A 23,100-nucleotide genomic window follows, 5' to 3' on the forward strand; every position below is an offset into this window, starting at 1 on the left:
TATAACATTGTCATCACATTATGGATCACAACTTAGTGGTTTTCTCATTCTACCCCTCTGCACTTGCTAACATTCTTCTAAAGAACAGCTTCTCCTCCCCCTTTTTGGGAATCTTTAGACTTGTGGACTTCAAAAATCCAATGTGTTATAATTCATCCCATGATTACTCTTTGTGATGTCCAGATTATCTTGTTAGGCCACTGGGAATCCTTTAAGACAAGTCCTTTGGCTTTCTGACGTGACACTTTTCATTTCTGAGTATTTCCTTGATTTTTACAGGTTGTTCTAAATTAGCATCACACCATTCCTGCTGAGCCTGGAATCAGGTATTTCTGCAAGAAACCCTGCTTCCTTTTAATAATGAATAGTATTTAGAAGATCTGGTCACTAGTACTCTCACTGCCACTGAGGTGTCCTATTGACTGCATGATTTCAGCTGTTAGATTTTTCCATTAAAAACATAAAAACCCTGTATTTGGTTATTTTTCAGGTCAATTTGGTTATTTTAAAAAATTATCTCTTATTCCCTCAAGTTGTATCTTAATATGTAGCAACAGATGTGTGTCCAAATAGGACAGAAGAAGACAAGTTAAAAAGAAAAAGAGAAGAGGGGGTCGTATTCATATTCAGGTAACACCAAGCAGAGAATACCTTTGAAACTGTTGCAGGGGCTGCTTTGGTTCTGTAGAGCTTGGTCTGTTGCACTTGGCTTTGAGGTTTATTGGAGGGTATCTGTTGATTGCACCTAGGAAGACAAAAGCATGGCTGTTAACATGACTGCAGTCGGCTCTCTACCCCAAGGTCATTTCACTCTTCCAGTGTCCACCAACGAAAGGTACCAGCTAAGGTGGTCATATGAAATAAAAGCAGACGTCTCAAGGGAATCTCTGAAACTAAGTATAAAAAGTACAACTCTTCTGAATGGAGAGGTGAATTCAGCTGACTTCAGTAATATATGCTTAGCAGCTAAAGTGGTCAACTCTTAGAGGAGACACCATGAACCATTTCTAATGGTCTGGCCTTTAATTGATACGAACTCATCAGAATAATTATTTTATTTCCTTCTCTGGAATATTAAAATGCAAAGGGAAAAGGACATTCTCTTTATGGTCTCTGTATCGCTGACGGTAACATCAGCCATCTTGGGTTTAATTCATTAGCGGCTCATTTCATTTGGAAGTGCACTAATTTTTCATAATACTAAAGCATGGCTAGTCTTATGCCACTTAAAATTTAAAAGCCATTTTTTGATGGAAAATTAAAAAAAAGGTATTATATAGCTCCTTAAAGCATTAACTTGAACAGATTTGTTAAGTGTAATTAAGAAATTACATTAGGGTCATCGTAAACAGTAAGTTGTTCCTGGGCAACAATACAGCCACACCTGCAGAGCTGTGTGGTAGGTATGGCGGTGTGTTGTACACTAAATGGCCGCAGACTGTGACGCTACCCGTGGTGCACCTGATTTTTGTCTTTTTGTATGTCTTAGCTCAAAGTGTCAGGCTGCCAGCAGTTGTTCTTCCTCAGAAAACGTGCTGACTCTGATATGGACTGTGTTTGATAGCTTCTGTATTTTAAGAAAGAGTCACAGAGGAATATAAGGGAGCTAAACCAGAAGTCCTGAAAAGGCTGCGACCAAGTCTGTTTCTGTCACCCATATCTAGCACCTGAAACAGCAAGTGGCTTGGAGCAGGCGCCTCAAAAATATACGTTCCTGTCACACGGTGCGGGGGAAGGGCGTGTGAATCTATGGGCCTGTTATGGAACTGCTTCTTGTACTGTTAGAGCCATGTTAAAGATGCCAAGTGTCTAGGTCTCTAAGTTCTGGGAAAGCAGAGTATAATTGTGTCATGGTCAGAACTTTCCACAAGCAAATTTCTCTCATGCACCCCAAGGACATCTCTTTCCTTTTCTCTGGGTCGGTGGCAGGGGGTGGGGGCCATGCCATTTATCTAATTACATTACTTCAAAAATTACCATGAAATACAAGCAAGAATTTGGGGAAGGAAATTCCATCTGAAGACTTCCTTCCAACATCCTGCCTCATAAGGAATGTGTCCGTACAAGTTTTCTGGGAGCTTCCAAGGTGTCATTTTCTCTCTATAAATGCCCTGTGATTACTTCCTTCAGAAAGACCCTTAGCCCCATTTTTTCTCATTGTTTTCCCTCTAGCCTTTCTGCCTTGTTCCTATTCCAGAATACATCCAAAATTTATTTTAGGGGCTTACTACTCCCCTACTAGTGTTTCGCAAACTACAAGCTACTTCCAAAAATTTGTGGACCGTGGAGTTAAAAGGTAAGTTTATTCTGATGCAAAATTTCTTGAAATCCTTGAACAGTTTTTTCATGATAAGCATTTCCCCATAATCTTTTCAAAAATCCCCTCCATGCATGGATTTCAAAGTTTTTTGCACTCAAAATAAATTCATTTTCTAATTCCATTTCCCATGAACTCTTTGAAGTACTTCCCCCGCTCCCCCAAATGTACAACGAATCACCTGGGGATTCGGGTCCAGAATGTCTGGGGTAAGGCCTGGGACTCTGCATTTCTAACACACTCCCAGGTGCTGTGCTGCTGGTCCTATCTCCCAGACTCCTCTGATCTCTCTCTGCACTGAGTCCTAAGTGTCTTTGTAGCCTTAACAGGTCTCACCATTTCAGATTAGTGACAAGTCTGAGATACAACCAGCACTTCACCTGAGCCACGCTGGGTGCTCTTGTTAGCCTATGTGTTCACTTTTACTCTCTGCAAACTAAGAGATCATTTGCCATGAAGATGTCTGACACTTCTACCAGCTGCTTTACTGAGTCATAATAGGACATGGTTCCTTTTTAGCCATCTTGTTGCATTCAACACGAATTGTATAATTTTCAAGGCCAGCTCACTCCAAGAAACACAGCCTGTGTTTCCCTTTTATGGGCATCAGTTACACTAACTACTGGCATCATAAAAAGTCATTGGCCAGGGTAAGAAAGTCTTGCAAGGCTGTGTCTTTCATGCTGACAGGTAAAATGGTATCTCCTAAGACTTCAAACCCAGCCTTGAGAACTTGTAAAAGCAAAGTCGAGAACTGTTTAATTTTTCGTTGGCTCTCTCTTTTGGCGTGTTAACTGCTGAAACCTTCCTTCAAAGGGCAGTGTGCTAATGTCACACAGCAGGGGCTCTACTCCACCGCTGAGGTCCAGGCTGTGACTTCACAGACCTCGACTACGCTACTCCATGCATACAGATGTGGGAACAGCTGCTTGTTATGACTGCTTCTCCATAGGAACAAGAGACATACAAAAGATGAGCCAGAAAATTAAACGTTTAAGGATCAGAGATTTCCTGCCTTCCACCATCCATTACTGCATATTGTTCCTTTCTGATCCTGCAGTGCCCATGAAGAAAGGCAAGAGGTCTCCAGGAGTCTATGCCAACTCATCAGCCTTTTTTGGGGGTCGGGGGTGGGGGGGGAGGGAATACCAAGTAACTCTTATTGTGCAGAAAAGAAGAGATTTTATGACTTACGCCTGACTGAGTTTATAAAGGACTTCACAAACTTCACAGCATATTTGTGGTCAGGTTTGTGAATTCGGCCAAGCTGGACCAAGTGGTGATCCAAAGGGTGGCTGGCTAGTTCTTTCAGTTCCTCACCGTTCCAAGCAGGGCCAAGGGAGAACACAAATAGGGCATAGCCCTGACATTTGGCCCGCAAGGATTCTTTCCTTAAGGCTTCCCCGTCCAAGTGACTGGTTTCTCCAGCAGAGATCACAAATATGACTTTGTTTCTTCTCACGTGGGGTGTCCTTAGGAAGACATTGTCCAGAGTCCACTGTAAGGCATGGCCGACGAAAGCCTCTCCATTGAGCTGTTGCACTGACTCTTGCACGTGCCTCTTCATAAGGCGCTTACTGCTGTAGGTGGTGAGGTTGAACTCGGCTCTAACGGGACTTTTCTGAGTGTTGGGTAGGAAGTCGGGGGGGCTGTGGGTCACCAGAGCCACCCGGTCTCCGGTGACAGAGGTCTCAGGCTCAGGGGTGATTTCAAAGTTATCGATGAGTGCTCCCAGGAAGGCTCTTATATCTTCGAATTCAGCACTCCCCACATTCCGGGAGCCGTCCAGGAGGAAAGCAGCATCGATGTAAGACTGCACAGCGGGCGGTCTGGCCTGCTCACAAGCGGCATCTGGCTTGCAGGTGTCTGCAAACCAAGAATCACTCAGGGTTACTCAGCAGAGGGGGACAGAAATGCAAAGACTGCATCTCGGATATTTCAGCATTTGGAAACGCATAATCCTGGATGCTAACGCAGTTACCAAATGACTTTAATATCAACAGGAAGATTTCCTAGTACATCTTCAAAAGGTACCACGTTTATGCTGGCATGTGTCTGAGACTGCTCACCGAGGCCATCGGGCTCTTCACAGACTGTTGTTTTTTTTTTTTAAGATTTATTTATTTATTTGAAAGTCATATTTACACAGAGAGAGAAGGAGAGGCACAGAGAGAGGTCTTCCATCCGTTGGTTCCCTCCCCAGGTGGCTGCAATGGCTGGGGCCAGGAGTCAGGAGGTTCTTCCGCGTCTCCCATGCAGGCACTGGGGCCTAAGGACTTGGGCCATCTTCTACTGCTTTCCCAGGCCACAGCAGAGACCTGGATTGGAAGTGGAGCAGCCAGGACTTGAACTGGCACCCATATGGGATGCCGGCACTGCAAGTGGTGGCTTAACCTGCTACACCACAGTACCAGCCCCCAGACTGTTTTCAACAGAAGTTTAATCTTGGCAATGTTTATAAAGTTTGAAGGGGACAGCTTTCCTTACGCATGCATGAGTATCTTGTACCACAACCTAGAGCCACTGACCTCTCTAAAGTAACACTATGTAGGCTGATCCAATCTCTCTATCACTATGGTGCATGGTTCTACTATGAGAAAGTAATCTGCTTGAAAAGACTGAAAAAAAATTAGGGAATTTTTAAATTTCTATTTAAGCAAGAATTTGTAACTCTCAAAGAGGTAATTTTGTACCTTTTAAAAACAAGATACTGTTCATTTTCATATCTTGAGAGTGCTTATTGGTTAAAACTTCAATACATGTTGGTTACATGAATGAAAATAAATATTGCATATTACTGGACTTTCATAAGATATTAGGTAACTTTTATTAGTATACATATCTAATTTATAAAAGAATGCATAGACAGTGGGGCCAGTGCTATGACATAGTGGGTTAAGCTGCCACTTGCAATTCCACCATCCCATATTGGAGTGCTGGTTTGAGCCCTGGCTGCTCCACTTCTGATCCAGCTTCCTGCTAATGTGCCTGGGGAAGTAGCCACAGATGGTCCAAATACTTGGACCCCTGCCACCCACATGGGAGACCCAGAGGGAAGTTCTCAGGCTCCTGGCTTCAGCCTACCTCAGTTCCCAGTCACTGTGGTCACTTAGGAAATGAAGCAGCAGATAAAAGATCTCTTTTTCTGTGTCTCACTGACACTCTGCCTTTCAAATAAAATAAATGTTTTTTTAAAAAAGAATGGAGGCTAACATTGTGGCATAGCAAGTTAAACCCCCATCCAAAATGCCAGCATCCCATATCGGAGCTTGTTCAACTCCAGGCTGCTCCACTTCCAATCCAGTTCCCTGCTAAAGCACCCAGCGAAGCAGCTGAACATGGCCCAAGTACTTGGGCCCTGCACGCACATGGGAGACAGGGACGAAGATCCTGGCTTTAGCCTGGCCCAGCAGTGGCCACTGAAGCCATCTGGGGAGTGATCCAGCAGATGGAAGATCTCTCTGTGCCTCCCTTTCTCTGTAACTCTTTCAAAGAAATGAATCTTTTTAAAAAGATAGAATGGGTTTCATTAAATATGACAACAACGAATATTCAAGGGAATTTTAAAAAACTGAAATGGAAGGCTCTTAAAAGTCACTTAATACTTTAATTTTACAGCAGACACGAGCTAGGGCAGTAAATAATATTGCCAAAGAACACATAATTTCTACAAGTTTCTGCCTATGAAGTCAGTGCATGTTAGAGATGAAATTTTAGGGTGTGGTGGTAAGCCCCTTGGTCTGAGAGCTGGGATGTCTGGTTTCTCGTGCTGGTAAGAGACCCGCCGTGTGCCCCAGTCAAGTAACCACTGGGCGTCAGGTCCTCGGCACAGCTGGATGATTGGACCAGACGTACCCAGAGACCCCTTCCAGGACCACACTCTGCAACTGAGCTTTCAGTACCAGTTGATGGTTGAGGATGAGCATGACCTCTTTAGAAACTGAAGAGGAAGCAGAGAAATGAAGAGCATGAGTGTGGACGGCTGGTACTTAGGCACAGGCATGGGCTGCCAGTGAAAGTTATTAGACCAGGATGAAGATCCTAGGGGAGACAGTGAAGTCTTGCTCATGGACGCACTGAACATGTGGCTCTGGGCAAGCTTATGATTCCCTTACAGAAATTTAGTAAAATTTCATGACCCTGCATAATAGTCAGATGACAAAAAGTCACCTGTGTACAAGACAGCTTCTAAAATCAGGGACAGCAGGCTGCCCATTTGCTCAGTTTTGTGGTTTTTTTTAATTGCAGGACACAAATGCCAAAATATCTTCCATTATATGCCTAAGAGGAAAAACAAAGTTTAAAGCCAAGAAATGCAGCCAAAAATCTGTCCCTAGTCACATATGTGCAACTTCTGACTGCAACATACCAGCCCACTGCTGTAACCAACGTGTTTGAAGGCACAACTGAGAATACATAGGGTGGGATGTATCTCCCCACAGCACGGTTAGCACTTAACTGCTTTGAGTGGGATTGCCAATGCTTAAGACCAGCCCTGCTAAATCACGAGAAAGAGAGAGAGAGAGAGAATGACTAGAGAGAAACAGAGGGGAAGACAGAAAGAAGAAAGCGTTCTGAAAATACTGGAAATTCTATGGCTCCCTCAGCATCACCACCTCTCTGTGAGGCTATTTATAGGAAACACTAGTGGCTTGCTGGCATGCATGCAGGAGAGGCATCAAGCAATTTATTCAGACTCAAATGGTGCATGTTGGGGGGCAGGGGAAAGAATGAGACCTGCATTCCTCAGGACCCGCAGGTGGTTAGAGGCAGGCAGCCTTGCTGGGTCTGATCTCGCTGCGAGGCCCTGAGCAGATTATTGCGTCTCTCTGGGGTTCACTTTCCTCAGCTGAAAAGTGGAGCTAATTAGGATTCAAGAATTTCAGGGTGATGATAAAGACTGAACGATACAATTGATGTCAGGTGATCAGATTAAGTACTACCTGTCATCATCGCTACTGTCAACAGTATGTATAGCAATCAGAACAGCGCATGGCCTGCAGTAAATGCTTGATAACCATTAGCTCTGACATTTCCGTGGCTTCCACTGTCTTTGTAGTTATTGTAACACTCATACAGAAGATTAGAGACAAGTTTTCTCGCTAGACCTATAGACTGTGGAAAACCCAACAGTCAAATCAGTACTGCAAGTCCTTCTGATGCCTGACATCTGAGAGTCCACGAAGGCTCCCTTTACGGGGAACTGCATGAATTTTTGCCATCTTCCACTTCTACTCCCCAGCAGAGAGGAGGGTTCTGAGTTGCCTTAGAGCATTTCTTTGGGGGCTGTGGACATCTGAGATTTAGAATATACTATAGAGCACGAAAAACTTGGCAGTGAGACAGGGTTAAGTGTTTCTTAAAAAAAATCATTACTGCTTCCTGGATGCTGCACTGAGTAGAGGCCTGGAACGCACTCCTCCTGCTGAGATACAGAGGTGGAGACCCTGTGGGCTCAACTGAGAGGCTCCAGCTGTGGACGAGGCAGTGTGACGAGGTCCTCCGCGGCCACGTGTATCCCTGCTGCCAAGTTCCAGCTGCTCCTGCCAACGGTAACTCAACGTACTTAACAAGCCTGTCCAAATGATCTTCTCTCTGTGGAACTTACCGTAGCAGAAAGTGCATCGCTGCAGTCTCTCTAATGCTGGTGTGTAGTCAGTCCCGAGGGGAACCACTACCACTTGGAATGTGCCAGTGTCATCAATCTGCAAGAAGCAAAGGGGAAAGCACAACTTAGCGGGTAGTGTTGCAAGAACTTTCCAGCCCTGCAGCGCCAGCACCCCATGTGGACGCCAGTTCAAGTCCTGGCTGCTCCACTTCTGATCCAGCTCCCTGCTAATGTGCCTGGGAAAGCAGTGAAAGATGGCCCAAGTCCTTGGGCCCCTGTACCCATGTGGGAGACCCAAAAGCAGCCCCAGGCTCCTGGCTTCAGATCAGCACAGCTCCGACCATTGTGGCCATTTGGGGAGTGAATCAATGGAGGAAAGACCTCTGTCTCTCTTTGTCTCTGCCTCTCTGTAAATCTGCCTTTCAAATAAATAAAAATAAATCTAAAAAAGGTCATTTAAAATGCATTTTAATATATATAATATATAATATAATATATAATAATATAATATATATAATATATATATAAAAGGGCCTCCCAGGACTGTTCAAAGAACCAAGAGCTGAAGAAGGCAGTCCTGCCCCTTCTGAGAAGCCATGGGGAGGGAGGCCCAGCTTGTCAGCATGGCTAAGAGCACCACCTGGGTTTAAACTCCAATTCTTCCATTAACTGTACGATGAGCTACAGTTGCTTCTGCTTCTTCATCTGTAAAGTGGGACAACTGACTACTACGCGACAGGGCTACCATGAGCTGTAAGTGAATTCATAATTGTAAAGCAGAGTGGGTGCCATGTGGGTCTTTAAGGGCCACAGGGCATTTTCATAGCTATTATCTCAAAAACACTCTAGTGAGTTAAGTCTTAAGTTCACCATTCCCACTTTACAGCTGGAGAAAGTGAAGGTTAAAGGTGCTCAAAAGACACTAGACATGGAAGGGACTGAAGGTAGAAACCCCCACTGCCAAGCCCCAGGGAACCACGTGAAACCACAGGCTGCTCTTCAGAACTCTTCGGGCTTCCACTAGGAATCAGGCATTGAAATAGATACTCAGGGGGCTGGCACCGTGGCTCATTAGGTTAATCTTCTGCCTGCGGTGCCAGCATCCCATATGGGCGCCGGGTTCTAGTCCCAGTTGCTCCTCTTCCAGTCCAGCTCTCTGCTGTGGCCCAGGAGGGCAGTGGAGGGTGGCCCAGGTGTTTGGGCCCCTGCACCCACATGGGAGACCAGGAGGAGGTGCCTGGTTCCTGGCTTTGGATCGGCGCAGTGTTGGCTGTAGCGGCCATTTGGGGAGTGAACCAACGGAAGGAAGGCCTTTCTCTGTGTCTCTTTCTCTCACTGTCTATAACTCTACCTGTCAAATAAATTAAAAAAAAAAAAAAAAGATACTCAGGCCAGTTTCCAGGCAGCTCTCCTTTCTGAACAACTCCCCTTTCCTGTGCGGCCCCAGGTCACTGACCCATCTTGGCAGCCTGAGGCTGCAGGACAGAGAAAAGATGAGCCTCCGAATAAGCGAGAACAATGTGTTAGCTGACCCAGAAATAACTGCTACTTGAAGGGAAACTGTAGGTAGGAGTCCCTAATGCTGGGAGATGGGTCAGGGGCTATTGATGCTTTCCCCTGTGGATCCTCCTAAGCCTACAGCTCCCCTTGTTCTCTGGGAAGTTCCTCTTTTACCAGTAGAAATAGGACTTTGGAGTAACTCCATCTCCCACCAGGGCTGGCCGATCAGGGATGGACATCTAAGCCCATCACACCCACTCTCTCAGGATTGTGGAAAGGGGTCCTGAGGGCTGAGTCTATCCACACTCAGAGAAAGAGCTAACAGAGCTACAGGCTGGCCAAGGTTCTCTCTTATGGACTAAAATGGGAAACAGGAGTGGGGAAGGAGAAGGTGGCAGCTTTTCCTGAGGCTTGTCTTGGTTTCTCCCCATTTTTTATTCTTGCTTAAGATTATTTATTTGAAAGTCAGGGCAACATAGAGGCAGAGACTGAGAGAAAATCTTGCACCACCTGCAACAGCCAGCTGTGGGCAGGCCAGAGTCAGGAGCCAGGAACTCCACCCGGGTCTCCCACCCGGGTGACAGGCCCAAGTGCTCGGGCCATCTTTTGCTGCCTTCCCAGGTGCATTCACAAGAAGCTGGGTAAGCAGCATGTAGCCAGGACTTGAACAGGCATCACAGGCAGCAGCTTCACCTGCTGGGCCACAATGCTGAGCCCTGCCTCTTTTTGTTCCACTGTGCACCCCTGCCTTCCTCTCTGGGAGACCACTGTGTGTGCCTTCATTAGTTGTCTAGACTAGGCAACAAAATTCTGAGGCAGTAGGTGATAACTGAAACTTTACACAAAATTTCTAGACACAGTAGAGAAAGGGACATAGGGTGCCAGGAAAAGACAGAGGGCAGAAAGTAGTGAGAGTGAGCATTGTGTGGTATAAGATGGGGGGAAGACCCTGAGATGGTATGGCAGGGGAGAAGGGACGGGGAGGTGACAAAACATGGGGGCTCCAATTGGGGGACGCAGTGCTGTGTGCGATGCTGCCTTCTCTTCGTGGTACACTGTCTTCAGTAAAGTCTGCATTGCTCTCGGACAGTGCAGACGGATTCTTTGATGAAATTCTGCACAGATTCTCAGAAGTATGAAACAGATGAAGGTTTAAAAATATGGCCCCCAAATCAAAATGCCTTGTGACATTAGACATGTGAGTTCCTTCCTTAGAAAGGACTGGACTGTGTAACTAAAGCACAATGGGAGAGAATAGACAGAACAAAAAGGCAGCACACAGAGTGGCAGCACTGCAATTTCTCTTCTGTAATATCCCCAGGCACCGGGTTCTATTTGGAGCCCTTCCAGACACCCTGCTCAGTCCCACCCTCTAACATCAGGGTGGGCCTTTGATTTTCTAGTTTACTTTTGTATCACTGGCGCGCCTAAGACAACACCTAGAGTAGGTCAGATGCTCACTAAACTCTTTTTGGATGAATGAACCTTGGGCACAATTCCGATTTTGGCCTTTATTTCTCTCTCTTCTTCTGCACCAGCAGTGCATAGCAGATTAAGCCTATGCCTGCAATGTGGCATCCCATATGGGTGCTGGTTGGAGACCCAGCTGCTCCACTTCTGACCCAGCTCCTTGCTAATGTGCCTGGGAAGGCAGCAAAAGATGGCCCAAATCCTTGAGGCCCTGCACCCCCATGGCAGACCCAGAAGCAGCTCGGGGCTCCTGGCTTTGGCCTGGCCCCTACCCCAGCTGTTGCAACTATCTGGGGAGCGAACCAGAGGATGGAAGGTCTCTCTATCTTGCTCTGTCTCTCTTCTTAACATTTCAAAAGTAAAAAAAAAATTTTTTTTCTAAGTTGTTGTGCATGTACCTTTGAGTGGGTGGAATTGTTGTCGGGTTGAGTTTATATCACAAGTGCCATCAGTTATTTGGCTCTTGCTTTTTGACTAAAGCCAAAGGGTGAGGGAATTATGAGGCCTCTGTGTAATGTCACTTAGAGTTTCTGGAGTTGCTTGTCTTGTAGCAGCCTCATTTGCACAGACTGCCCCCAGTCTTTTCTCATTCACCTGCCTTTTCCTTTCTGAACCTGACCCATCAGCCTTTTCATTTGCATGACTGACATTACTTCAATGAAGCTGGTAGCAGCTTTAGATCCTTTACAAGGTACTATTCATTACTATTAAATAGATTCTAGTTCATCATCAAGACCCAAGTGGTGAGGATAATAATTAGAGCAAAAGCTATTCTTGAGTGCTTAATACGTACTAGGTCCTAATTCAGGGAAATATCATTTCATCCTTATACCACTCTAGGAAATAAGTACTTTTCATTTTTGACAGATGAGAAACAGTTCAACTCTGTTCTGCTTATCTCAACACTTCCACAGAAAATTACAGATATGGGAAGGCTCTATAAGTGGTTCAAAAGCCACTAGTCCTAGCCTCCAGTCTCTCAGAAAGAGAGGAGTCACTTTTGTAAGGTGACTGACTGCCCTCCCCCCCCCCCCAAGAAGGTCATCAGAAAGTAGGTGACATATTGGCCAACTGCATTAGTCCTTATAACCCATGCCAACAGTAAATCAAAATTGCCTTCAGAACAGTTCCTACTTAAGGGGGTGGGCATTGTAGTCCACCAGGTTACGCCACTGCCTAGGCCAACAGCATCACATAGTGCTCCTGTAACATGCGTGGGAAGGCAGATGACGGCGCAGGTACCTGAGCCCCTGCCACCCACGTGGGAGACCCAGATGGAGCTCCTGGCTCCTCACTTCAGTCTGGCTCAGATCTGGCTGTTGGGAGCATTTGAGGAGTGAACCAGTGGACGGAAGATCTCTCCTTTCAAATAACTCATGCTGCCTTTCAAATAATTCACTCCTTAATTAAAACAGTTCTTAAACCTAAAGTTTCCTACAGCTACTGCCTCTAGCTTCCCTAATAAGAGCTTGTGCGAACTTGGATTTCAGTTGGCTGATTTTTTTTTTCCAGGAATACTTTTCTACACACTTGGAGACAATGATTCAGTTGCATCAGTCCTTCCTCTTAATGAAGTGATTTTCAGGGGTTTGGCCCCTTTAGAGTGCATTTTCTTACATCCTGCTGCTGCTCCTGGGGCCCTGCATCCTGGTCTCCAGATGAACAGAGTACAAAAGGCCAGGTTGGGCCACACAGCTGACAGCAGGGGCACATGGCCGGCTCCTGCAGGCTTTCTGGGACGGAGGTCTGCCATCGAGTGCTATCCACAGGGTGTGTTCAAATTACACATGGCTGTCTTCATCAAGGATGGTTTATTTAGAAATACTGTACATTGAGGCCGGCTGCTCACTAGGCTAATCCTCCACCTTGTGGCGCCGGCACACCGGGTTCTAGTCCCGGTCGGGGCGCCGGATTCTGTCCCGGTTGCCCCTCTTCCAGGCCAGCTCTCTGCTGTGGCCCGGGAGTGCAGTGGAGGATGGGCCAAGTCCTTGGGCCCTGCACCCCATGGGAGACCAGAAGTACCTGGCTCCTGCCATCGGATCAGCGCGGTGCGCCGGCCGCGGCAGCCATTGGAGGGTGAACCAACAGCAAAGGAAGACCTTTCTCTCTGTCTCCTGTCTCTCACTGTCCACTCTGCCTGTCAAAAAAAAAAAAAAATACTGTACATTGAGATCTTTATCCCCATTCTAAGAAACTATAAGTGGCATGGCTTCCCCTTTATAAATTTTCAACCTTTACATTATTGGTTATGTCATAAAGTCAACCCATAGGTTTTTACTGTACAGCCATGACTGTTCGCTGGGTCTCCAAGTGACAGCCATACATGTTTTTTCTTTTTTTCTTTTTTTAAGATTTATTTATGAGAGGCAGAGTTGCAGAGAGCGGGAGACACAGAGAGAGAGAGATCCTCCATCACCTGGTTCACTCCCCAAATGGTCACAACAGCTGGAGCTCAGCTGATGCGAAGCTAGGAGTGTCTTTTGGGTCTCCCATGCCGGTGCAGGGGCCCAAGGACTTGAGCCATCCTCTGCTGCTTGCCCAGGCCATCAGCAGGGAGCTGGATCAGAAGTGCAGCAGCCAGGACTCCAACCAGCGAGGCAGGCACATGCCAGGCCCTCTGTCCTGAAGTCAGCACCTTCATCCCCATGGGCACTCAGAGGGTACTGGGGAAGCACCGACTAGCACCCGGGAATAGGCCCTGCCACACACACTTCTCAGCTAGGCGGGTCCAGACAAGTGGCCTCACTTCTCACTGTCCTCATCCACAACACGGGAACAGATCCTGTACACCCTACTTCCAAGAATGAAACAGGATAGCATATACGGAGGGCTGGCACACGACAACACGCTATTTCTGTTCTGTCCACCCGAAGGCTAAAGCTTGCAAACGAACGAGCTAGGTCCCGAGCGCCGGCAAGCTCAGCTCCGCAACCTCCCGTGGAGGCTTCGGGCACCGGCGGACTCAGAGACCCGGCCCGGCGGTGTCAGCCCCTTACTGCGAACGCCCGCCGCACGGTCGGCACTGCGCCAAAGGCGATCACCACGGGCACGATGTCCAGCGCTCCCAGCTCCATGGTGGCCGCCGCGAGCTCCTGAAGATCGGCAGCGTCGGCCGCGCCCGCGCTGAAGAAGGCGGCGACCCTCCTCGCGTGGGCGCCCGGCAGCGTGCGCTTGAACACGTTCCTGGAGATGAACCGCATGGCGCGGCCCAGCTCGCCGCCGGACGACGACGCCTCGTACGGGATGGCGCCAATGGCGCCCAGGAGCCGGCTCTCGTCCAGGGCGTCCGAGAAGCGCACCACGTGCCGCGTGCCGGCGCCCCCGTACGTGAGCACGGCCACGCGCGCGCCCACGGCGCACCCGCCTGTGCGCACGCGCACGCCGCGCAGCGCGGCCGCCGCCATCTCCTTCATGCGCGAGAACGCCTGCGCCGTGACGCCCCGCGACTGGTCTAGCGCGAACACCAAGTCCGTGGGGTGCACGGGGCACTCGGGGCTCCCTGGAAGACAGGACGGAGACGCTTAGCATGGTGCGTGCGCACTCGGATGAAACATCTACAGTGTATAAAATTAAGTACATAAACATGAAATACAGGTTATGCGTCTCATTTTAAATAGTCATTGTCCAGAGTTAACACTAATCATCTCAATATTAGAATGTGTAAAATACAAAATACATAAATCTTGAATTTTTGCTGTTCTAAAATCTAGAACAACAGTGCCTGGCATGTATGAATGTTAGCCATTATTATTATGAGATTCTCAATGTGCCAGGGAACAACTATATCACCAAAAGGAGAGAGAGGCGAGCTCTGATACACTTTTGTTCGACATTTAAAAACGTAAATGTACCTAATAAATATGCCTTACTGCATAGAGAAACTCTGAATTGTGCTCGCTAACTAATATGTTAGAGGCAGATTTTTGTGTCCTTATTCTTTGCCCTGTCCCCTGCACGTACCACAGTGGGCCATCTGTATTTGATTTTTAATGTTTCTTTTTCCTGCTAATTTATGACAGATGGAGATAGGAACTGTGTCTCCGTTAAGCTTCCGGGTTATTAGTTCCTGCATACAGTAGATACCTAACACCTGTTGAAAGATTGTGAGAGAGCCGAAGAACTGTTCTTTTGCAACAGGCTCAGGAAGAACAAGACCAGTCTATGTGTCAGATGCCTGGTGCTGGGATGTAGGATGAAACCCAGGGAGGCATTCCTCTTGGAGGGGAAACCTCCTCTCATTGAGATGCCAGTGAGTCAGATTCAGGGGTCAAAAACACAGCATGAGGCCCACGAAAGGGGCTCAGCACCTCAGACTTGCTGGGGCTCCCCCAGCCTGACCAAGGCCACAGTCCCTCAGCCACAGGCCTTAGTGCTATTCACTCCTGTCCTGGACCCTATGACCTTCACAGGCCAAAGGAGTTATCACCTGGCCATTGAGAAGAAATGTCCAAACCTAATCCCACTGTTCATCTCAGTGGAGACGGAATATAACTAGACTGTGAGTCTAGTTAGTGTGTTGAGCGTGCACACACATACACATACATATACATACACATGTATGTGTACATGTTTTAAAATTGAGATCATGTCAGTTTTCCAATTTAAAAAACGAGTACAATTACAACCAAATAGGAAAGTTCTGCTGGCTTTTTTCTGTGTTACTTGCATATGGAAAGAACAACAAAGATCTTCAGGTGCAATTTAGAGATAAAAGAACAAAAGACAACACTGGCTAAAGATATGAGGTAATTCAAGATTTCAGGGTTAAAAAAAAATCTAAGGAGGGTGTCAGCTTGCAAAATACAACCCAGCATGCACCTTGGAATGCCAAGGATCCTAAAGAATACTCGGCTGGATTGCAGGGGTACTTGGGAGGCCTCTACCAGGGATGGGTCCCCATTTGGAGACCTAACATGATTTGGTGGCTACACACAAAGCAGGTGATGGAAAAGACGGGAGACATGCAGATCAGCGCAAACTTCCTCCACGTCACTCACACACACACTGTGATGGCCACCTCCTGGCTACCATCATTTCTGTCTGGAATACCAAGCACCCTCCTGCCTCTGGTCTTTATACTCACCCTCCTACAACCTACTCTCCCCAGAGTAGCAAAAGCAAGTTCTAAAAAGTCGCTCTCTGGAGCCGGCACTGTGGTGTAGTAGGCTAAGCCCCTGCTTGCGGTGCCAGCGTCCCATATGGGCACCAGTTTGTGTCCTGGCTGCCTCTCCTCTGATCCAGCTCTCTGCTAATAGGCTGGGAAAGCAGTGGAAGATGGCCCAAGTGCTTGGACTCCTGCACCTGCATGGAAGACACAGAAGGAGCTCTTGGCTCCCCCTTCGGATCAGCCCAGTTCCTGCCATTGCGGCCATTTAGGAAGTGAACCAGCGGATGGAAGACTTCTGTCTCTCCCTCTCTCTGTCTGTAACTACATAAATGCAGCCTCCTTATTAGACCTTGCAAAACCCAGCTTGATCCGGCTCCTGCCTCCTTCCCCAATTTTTTTTTAATATTTGCCATACCTCCTGCATTCCACCCACACCATGCCTCAGTCATGCTGGGCTCCCTCCTAGAAAATGCTTAGTTCTGTTGCCTTTGCACTTTCTAGGCTCTCTGCTTGGCTCTTTCAAAGCTGGTTGTTTTTTATTCTTCAGCCAGACCTCAGTTTCACTGCCTTAAAAAAAAAAAAAAAGAACCTGGGCAGGCATTGAGGTTCAGCAGGTTAAACTGGTGCTTGTGACACTGGCATCCATATCGGAGCATGGGGTTGAGTCTTGGCTGCTCCACTTCCAAGCCAGCTCTCTGCTAATGCGACTAGGAAAGCAGCAGAAAGATGGCCCAAGTGCTTGGACCCCTGCCATGTGCATGGGAGACTAGGACGGAGTTCCAGGCTCCTGGCTTTGGCCTGGCTCAGTCCTGGCCGTTGCAGCCATTTGGGGTATGAACCAGAGTTGGAAGATCTCTCTTCCTCTTTCCCTCTGTGACTCTGCCTTTCAAATAAATTTTTAAATGTTAAAGAAAAAAAAAGTCCTCCACCCAGAAGCACCTCTGCCCCCTTTTAACACTTTGCTGTGACAGAACAATCTGTGCTTTATCTCTTGCACAACTAAAGAACTCTGAATCCACCAATTTGCTCGTTCTTTTATTTTCCGGCTCTCCCCTGAGAGTGGGCTTCTGAGCATAGGAATCTTGTTCCTTATACAACCCTGTGTCCCCGAGCCTAGGCCCAAGGCTGGCTCACAGTAGGCTTGCCATGCGTGTTTGTCGAAAGAATAAACAGACAAGCAGAGGGTGTGGGGTTGAGCGTTTACACCAAAGTTATAAGGGTATAAATGTAAAGAGAGTATGACGGGCTCCCACATCATGTAAAAAGCATCTGAAAAACATTAAAAACTAGCACTCAAAGACATTAAGTCAGCTTGATAATTAGCATCAGCACAAACTCTGGACTTCTGTGTTATCCAAGCTGCACATTCTGTTTGCTTGCTCTCTGAAAAGCCTTCACTTGTGTTCTGTCCTCTGCGTCTCCATCCCTAACCACTCACATCTCACAAAGGGAGAACTACGAACAGAGAATCTAACAGTAAGGTGCATGGTGATGTTAGTCATTAAAAGATTATTAATAGAAGGGCTGGCGCTGTCGCGCAGTGGGTTAATGCCCTAGCCTGAAGTGCCGGCATCCCATATGGGTGCTGGTTCTAGTCCTGGCTGCTCCTCTTCTGATCCTGCTCTCTGCTTTGGCCTGGGAAAGGATGGCGCAAGTCCTTGGGCCCCTGCACCCACGTGGCAGATCCGGAAGAAGCTCCTGGCTCCTGGCTTCGGATAGGCCCAGCTCTGGCCATCGCGGCCAACTGGGGAGTGAACCATTGGATGGAAGACCTCTCTCTCTCTTTCTCTTTCTCTCTCTCTCTCTGCCTCTCCTCTCTTTGTGTAACTCTGACTTGAAAATAAATAAATCTTAAAGAAAAAAGATTATTAATAGAAAAGAAGACCAGTTGGTTGAGAAATAGCTGTGAAGTTTAGCTAATGCTGAGTGATTTATTGAAGACAGGTCTCTGCTACCAGTATGAGACAGCAAAGGAAGCCCACAGCAATTTTATATCAGTTGGCAGGAAACACACTGCTTGAAGTCATCTTTCCAGATGTGTGACACTTTGGAGCTTGAATAAAACATGCTGTAAATAAAGATTACTCACCGTGTCCGCCAGCTGGGGAAGAAGAACAAAGGAGACTGGGTTATTGTTTGGGAGGAGAACAGAGCTCCGCATTGTGTAGGAAAATCATGGCAGGGAGGTTCTGCACTGCCTGCTCTTGGAAGACGACTCAGAAATCAAGGCAACAGAGTTTAGAGAAAATGCAGACAGAACTTAGCCTTATTCTTTCTTCAGGGCAGGGGGTGGGAGAAGAAGTGGAAAAACAGATAATCATGAATTAGCAGCTGCAGCAGACTCAGAGCAAAGAACTGCCTGGATGAGAACATTTTTGTAGGGGAAGGCACTGCATGTGGCCAGGTAAGAACATCCTAACCTCCCTTTCCTCTCAGTTTTCCCCATGCATACATCTATAGCTATCAATTTTATATTCACACACATAAAAGTATCTATGGCTATCTATAGAATATGTTTATACAAATTGAATATTCCTTATCTGCAATGACTGGCATTGGCTTTTGAATTTTTTTCAGATTTTGTTAATATTTGCATATGCATATGGAGATATCGTGTGGAGGAGACCCAAGTCTAAAATTTATTTTTGTTTCATCTTACACACATAGCCTAAAGGTAATTTTATACAATATTTTTAGTTCACTTATGTTGTGACTTTGACTTGTCACGTGATGTCGGGTACAGAATTTTCTACTTGTGATGTCACCTCGGTGATGAAGCTTTATAATTTGGAGCCTTCAGGTTTCACATACTTGGATTAGGGACGTTCAACCTGTGTAGTGCATGTTTACATACCATATCAATATCAGCAGTGCATTTACTCTCCAGCAAAGGAACCCTGTCCACCATGGCAGCCATGTGCCACATGCAGCCATTTTCATTAAAATGAAATGAAGAACGCAGTTTCTTTCAGAGGCACCAGCCACAGTTCAAGAGCTTGCAGCCCTCTGGGCTGGTGGCTGCGGGGACAGTGCAGTGGTTAACACCCAACAGAGAATCCTGTTGGATCACGTGGCTCGGGGGCTCGCACCTGCTCAGGCCCTCACACAGCCCTGCCTGCAAGGAACCAGCTGTGTTGTTCACGTGCTTTCCTAAAACATGCAGATGTTCTTGGTTGTGAGGCTTTCCTACTTTGGATTTATAACTTTGTATTGAACCCTTCTCTTTTTTAAAAGATTGGGCCCCATCACACTTGGACCTGCCTTTCAGTCATTACAGTACATAGTGTTCCTATCCCAGAAGATCTACTGCCCCAAATCAACCCTACAACACCCAATCTTCACGTGTACATTAAGAGGTTCCACACTGCTACCAAATAGCAGAATTCCAGTCGACTTGGCATTCAAAGGTTTTTAAAGTCTATATTAGGATAGGCATTTGCACAACAGTTAAGCTGTTTCCTGGGACATCAGCATCCCATATTGGAGTCCTTGGGATGCAGTCCCATCTCTGCTCCCCAATCCAGATTCCTACTAATGGTCATGCCTACTGGGAGGCAGCAGGCAATGAATAAAACAGCTGGGTCCCTGCCACCCAGATGGGAGACCTGGATGGAGTTCAAGCTCCAGACTTCGGCCTGTCCCAGCCCTGGCTTTTGGGGAGTGAACCAGCAGATGGAAGTGGGCTTGCTCACTCTCTCTGCCTTTTGAATAAATAAAAATTAGAAAAGAGAAATCTCCCTTTGAGGCTAATGCTATCTACAGAATTGGGCTCAAGTTTGTCTATTTTCTCCTCCAAAATGCATTCACAGAACTGTCAATGCTTCCTTTCAGGCCTATTGTTTACTTGGGAACTTACGCACATGAAATAGTAGACAGACATGAAATAGTATTTTTTTTTCTCTCTAAAGAAATATTTTATTTGATGGGGTTGGTGCTGTGGCTCAGCAGGTTAACACCCTGGCCTGAAGCGCTGGCATCCCATATGGGCGTCGGTTCGAGACCCAGCTGCTCCACTTCCGATCCAGCTCTCTGCTGTGGCCTCGGATAGCAGTAGAAGATGGCCCAAGTCCTTGGGCCCCTGCACCCACATGGGAGACCCGGAAGAAGCTCCTGGCTCCTGGCTTCAGATTGGCGCAGCTCTGGCCATTGCGGCCAACTGGGGAGTGACCCAACAGACGGAAGACTTCTCTCTGTTTCTTTGTACCTCTTCTCTCTCTGTGTAACTGACTTTATTTTAAATAAATATTTTTTAAAAGAAATTGTTTATTTGAAATAGTCTTAATCTCCTACAGGGAATGCTTTTGATGGCGCTAATGATGCTTTAACAGAAAAGCCTGCTGAAAGGGTCTTAAAAATTCAAAAAGAACATCTGCCAAATCAAAATAGATTTTGGTTTTAACATTTTGAAAAAGAGAGAGACAGAGAGTGTTGGCATAGTGAATATTGTTGATTTTTTTTAGGAGTAAATCAATCAGTCCACCCAAAAGCAAACAGATCTTTCCTGGAAAGGAAAGACGTACTAAACAGTAAACCAAAGGCAGGACTCCCGCCCACCAGGACACCCTGTTACCGTAGCCTCCTTCACACTAGGTGAGTTCAAAGTGTGTCAGTTACAATCAGGCATTCATAATGGTTTTGAAAAAGTTGAATGTGACTCTCTGATGTTTATTTAATCATTGGGGATCTCAGTGTTCTGCGGATTAAAAGCACCAGCTCTATTGCATTGCTCAGTACTTGGAATAGGTCCCCACAGACACACTGGCAGCCTGAGAGGGAGCTAATAGTCACCAGTCTATGCTGGCTCAAAATATACGCAGTAACAGCTCTCATTTTAAGAAATTGGCTGCTACGTCTTCCCAATCCTGAGTGCAGAGCTCCTGGCTTTTTTTCTGGATGCTGACAACTTGGGAGATTGCTGTCCGGCAGGGTACTTACGACTGTGGTCCCGCACATACTGGATGAGCTCACACACCTGCAGTTCAAAAAGAAGGCAAGAATTAACTGACAGGCTGCTAGGTCCTGTGTTTAAAACAAACGCACGTCATGGAGGGTTCAGGACATCTCTGCTGGAGTCAGGAGGTACATACGGAAAATGGCGCCAAGCCTCTGGCCCCTTTCACACCCTAGAAAAACAGAAGAAAACATAATGTGATTTTACTGCTACACACACACACACACACACACATCAGTTGCCAGAATGTGCAGCAAGCCTGCCCTAGCAAAGCTATAATTTTTTAAGGATTTTGTTCTCAAAGAATACAGGCAAGAACACTCATTGTCTACTTAGCAGTAACACACAGAGGGGGTCAAAGTGAACCATCAGCAACAAGCTTGGGGCCCACAAGCTCCCACAAGCTACTTTCCTCTGGCTGTAGCTCTAGGCAACAAAGATGGTCTAGAATCTAGGGATGGAACTGGTAACTTGACCCTGGTACTGCAGAGCTTAGGAGTAGGCTCACGGCTCAGAACTAGCTCAGGCTGAACCACCTGTGTGCAGCTGCCCCTCCTTGTGGCTTCTTCAGCCCCCATCCTTTGCTTGGGCTGGGGCAGCAGCCGGAGCTGAGCCTTCTTCTACTCCCATCACCATGACAACAAAGGGACAGACTCAAATTGAGCAGCTGGAAGACTTATTCTCACTCTTCCAACAGGGAATATATGTGCCTGCCTGAGTGGGGACAGAAAGAACGAAGCAGAACTGGTTTTCATTTCATGTGTTCAACCCATTCTTTGGAGGAGTCTGGCTACTCTCAAAGAGAGACACATGGGAAAATGCAATGGAGAGTGACCCAAACTCCAGAAGCAAATAAATTCTGTGTGAATGCAACGTTGATCACAGCCATTATTTGTTAATTTCCTCTCACTTGCATTCATTCACTAGTAACATGTTCAATGCAGGAAGAGGGAAGTGATTGGACAGATAACTAAAATTCGCTGATGACTGAGAAATCTCCTTTTAATATAATACTTTCCATTTCTTATATAATCAACAACTTTTCTCTCTGCACAGGTGAAACAGTAAAAATAGTGGCAAGGCAGCAGAGGTGGAAGCAGGCACATTTGAACTATGAAGGTCCCACGCACTGGCTTTGTAAGTGGAAAAGGGTTTGTAGCTTTCCCACCCACCTTGCGTCCTGGAGGTCCCGGCTCCCCCGGGGATCCTGGCTCTCCTGGAAGCCCAGCAGATACCTCAAAGAAGAATGCGTTTATTTAAAAATTATATATATGCATACATATGAGTATGTTTATCTTTTAAATTCAGATGAAAACATTTAAATTTCAAAGATGAAAATTCAAAAGTGAAAGGTTCACTTTAACTCTGGAAAATTGAAAGAGTCCCAAAAAACACCAAAAGGAAAAAATTTCCAGCAACCTCTTCTTCCCCCCAAAATCCTCCTTAACACTTTGATGCCTTTTCTTATTGTTTTATGTATGAAGATTTACATTCATTTTTGAAAAAATTATTCTTTATCATGCTTTTTCCTGTTGCCTCTTAAACTAAAGACCTATCTCTGGCTATATTTTCATGTTACTACACGTTCTTTTGCAAAATCATTTTCCATGGCTACATAGTATTCCATTACAGTGGTGGTCCACGAATAATCTAATCAATCCCTTATCATTGGCATTTAGGTTTGTTAGTGCTGCAATGCTAGTATAAAGTTACACACTCATTTCTGATTATTAAGGAAGAGGACTAGGTATAGAATTATTGAGTCAAGGGATAAACTTTTCTCTAAATGAGATTGCAGGTGACTAACAAAATAACAAGAAATCTAGGATATAAAATACGAAAACCCTTAAAATGACAACAGGAACAATTTTTGGCAGGGCACATCTGTAATGACACGTGAACAGCTGCAGTCATATACACAGCTCTTGTTATCTGCTCGCTGTGTTCCACAAATTGCCCATATGCATTCAGCAATACAGTTGATCACAGAGAAAGCTAGAATCTAGTTTAGAAATTGAGTTTACATTCTTTTCTTCATTCAAAATGCCACTGGATTTACAACCTCTACAGGAACACAAAACGAAGTTGTCTGACGTCGACTTAATTTGTTATAGCATTGCCTAGGGAATAGGAAATTATTTCTGATG

At 46.2% G+C, this 23,100-nt stretch overlaps 1 protein-coding gene and 1 long non-coding RNA gene across 8 annotated transcripts in view; one reads left to right on the top strand and one right to left on the bottom strand.

Annotated features, from left to right (window-relative positions):
* The window catches only part of COL6A6 (collagen type VI alpha 6 chain), a 177,466-nt gene that overhangs the window by 10,466 nt on the left and 143,900 nt on the right, over positions 1 to 23,100 (bottom strand). For 3 of the 7 annotated variants that reach the window (XM_070072823.1, XM_070072825.1, XM_070072826.1), the window contains 8 exons: positions 22,126 to 22,188; positions 21,090 to 21,125; positions 20,938 to 20,974; positions 18,092 to 18,103; positions 13,892 to 14,394; positions 7,926 to 8,022; positions 3,512 to 4,183; positions 652 to 745 (listed from right to left, as the gene is read on the bottom strand). In XM_070072823.1, coding sequence (XP_069928924.1) covers positions 652 to 745; positions 3,512 to 4,183; positions 7,926 to 8,022; positions 13,892 to 14,394; positions 18,092 to 18,103; positions 20,938 to 20,974; positions 21,090 to 21,125; positions 22,126 to 22,188 — 1,514 coding nt within the window. Of the gene's footprint in view, positions 1 to 651; positions 746 to 3,511; positions 4,184 to 7,919; positions 8,023 to 13,891; positions 14,395 to 18,091; positions 18,104 to 19,828; positions 20,159 to 20,937; positions 20,975 to 21,089; positions 21,126 to 22,125; positions 22,189 to 23,100 lie in introns of those variants that run through there. The other 4 variants (XM_070072824.1, XM_070072827.1, XM_070072829.1 and 1 more) reach the window with 4 other exon arrangements.
* Positions 18,129 to 22,872, top strand: LOC138849392 (uncharacterized). The gene is made up of 3 exons (XR_011388210.1): positions 18,129 to 18,406; positions 18,580 to 18,676; positions 22,010 to 22,872. It is a non-coding gene; the product is annotated as an uncharacterized lncRNA (long non-coding RNA).

Source organism: Oryctolagus cuniculus, chromosome 4 (assembly GCF_964237555.1).
Source record: "Oryctolagus cuniculus chromosome 4, mOryCun1.1, whole genome shotgun sequence".
Classification (NCBI taxonomy): Eukaryota; Metazoa; Chordata; class Mammalia; order Lagomorpha; family Leporidae; genus Oryctolagus; species Oryctolagus cuniculus.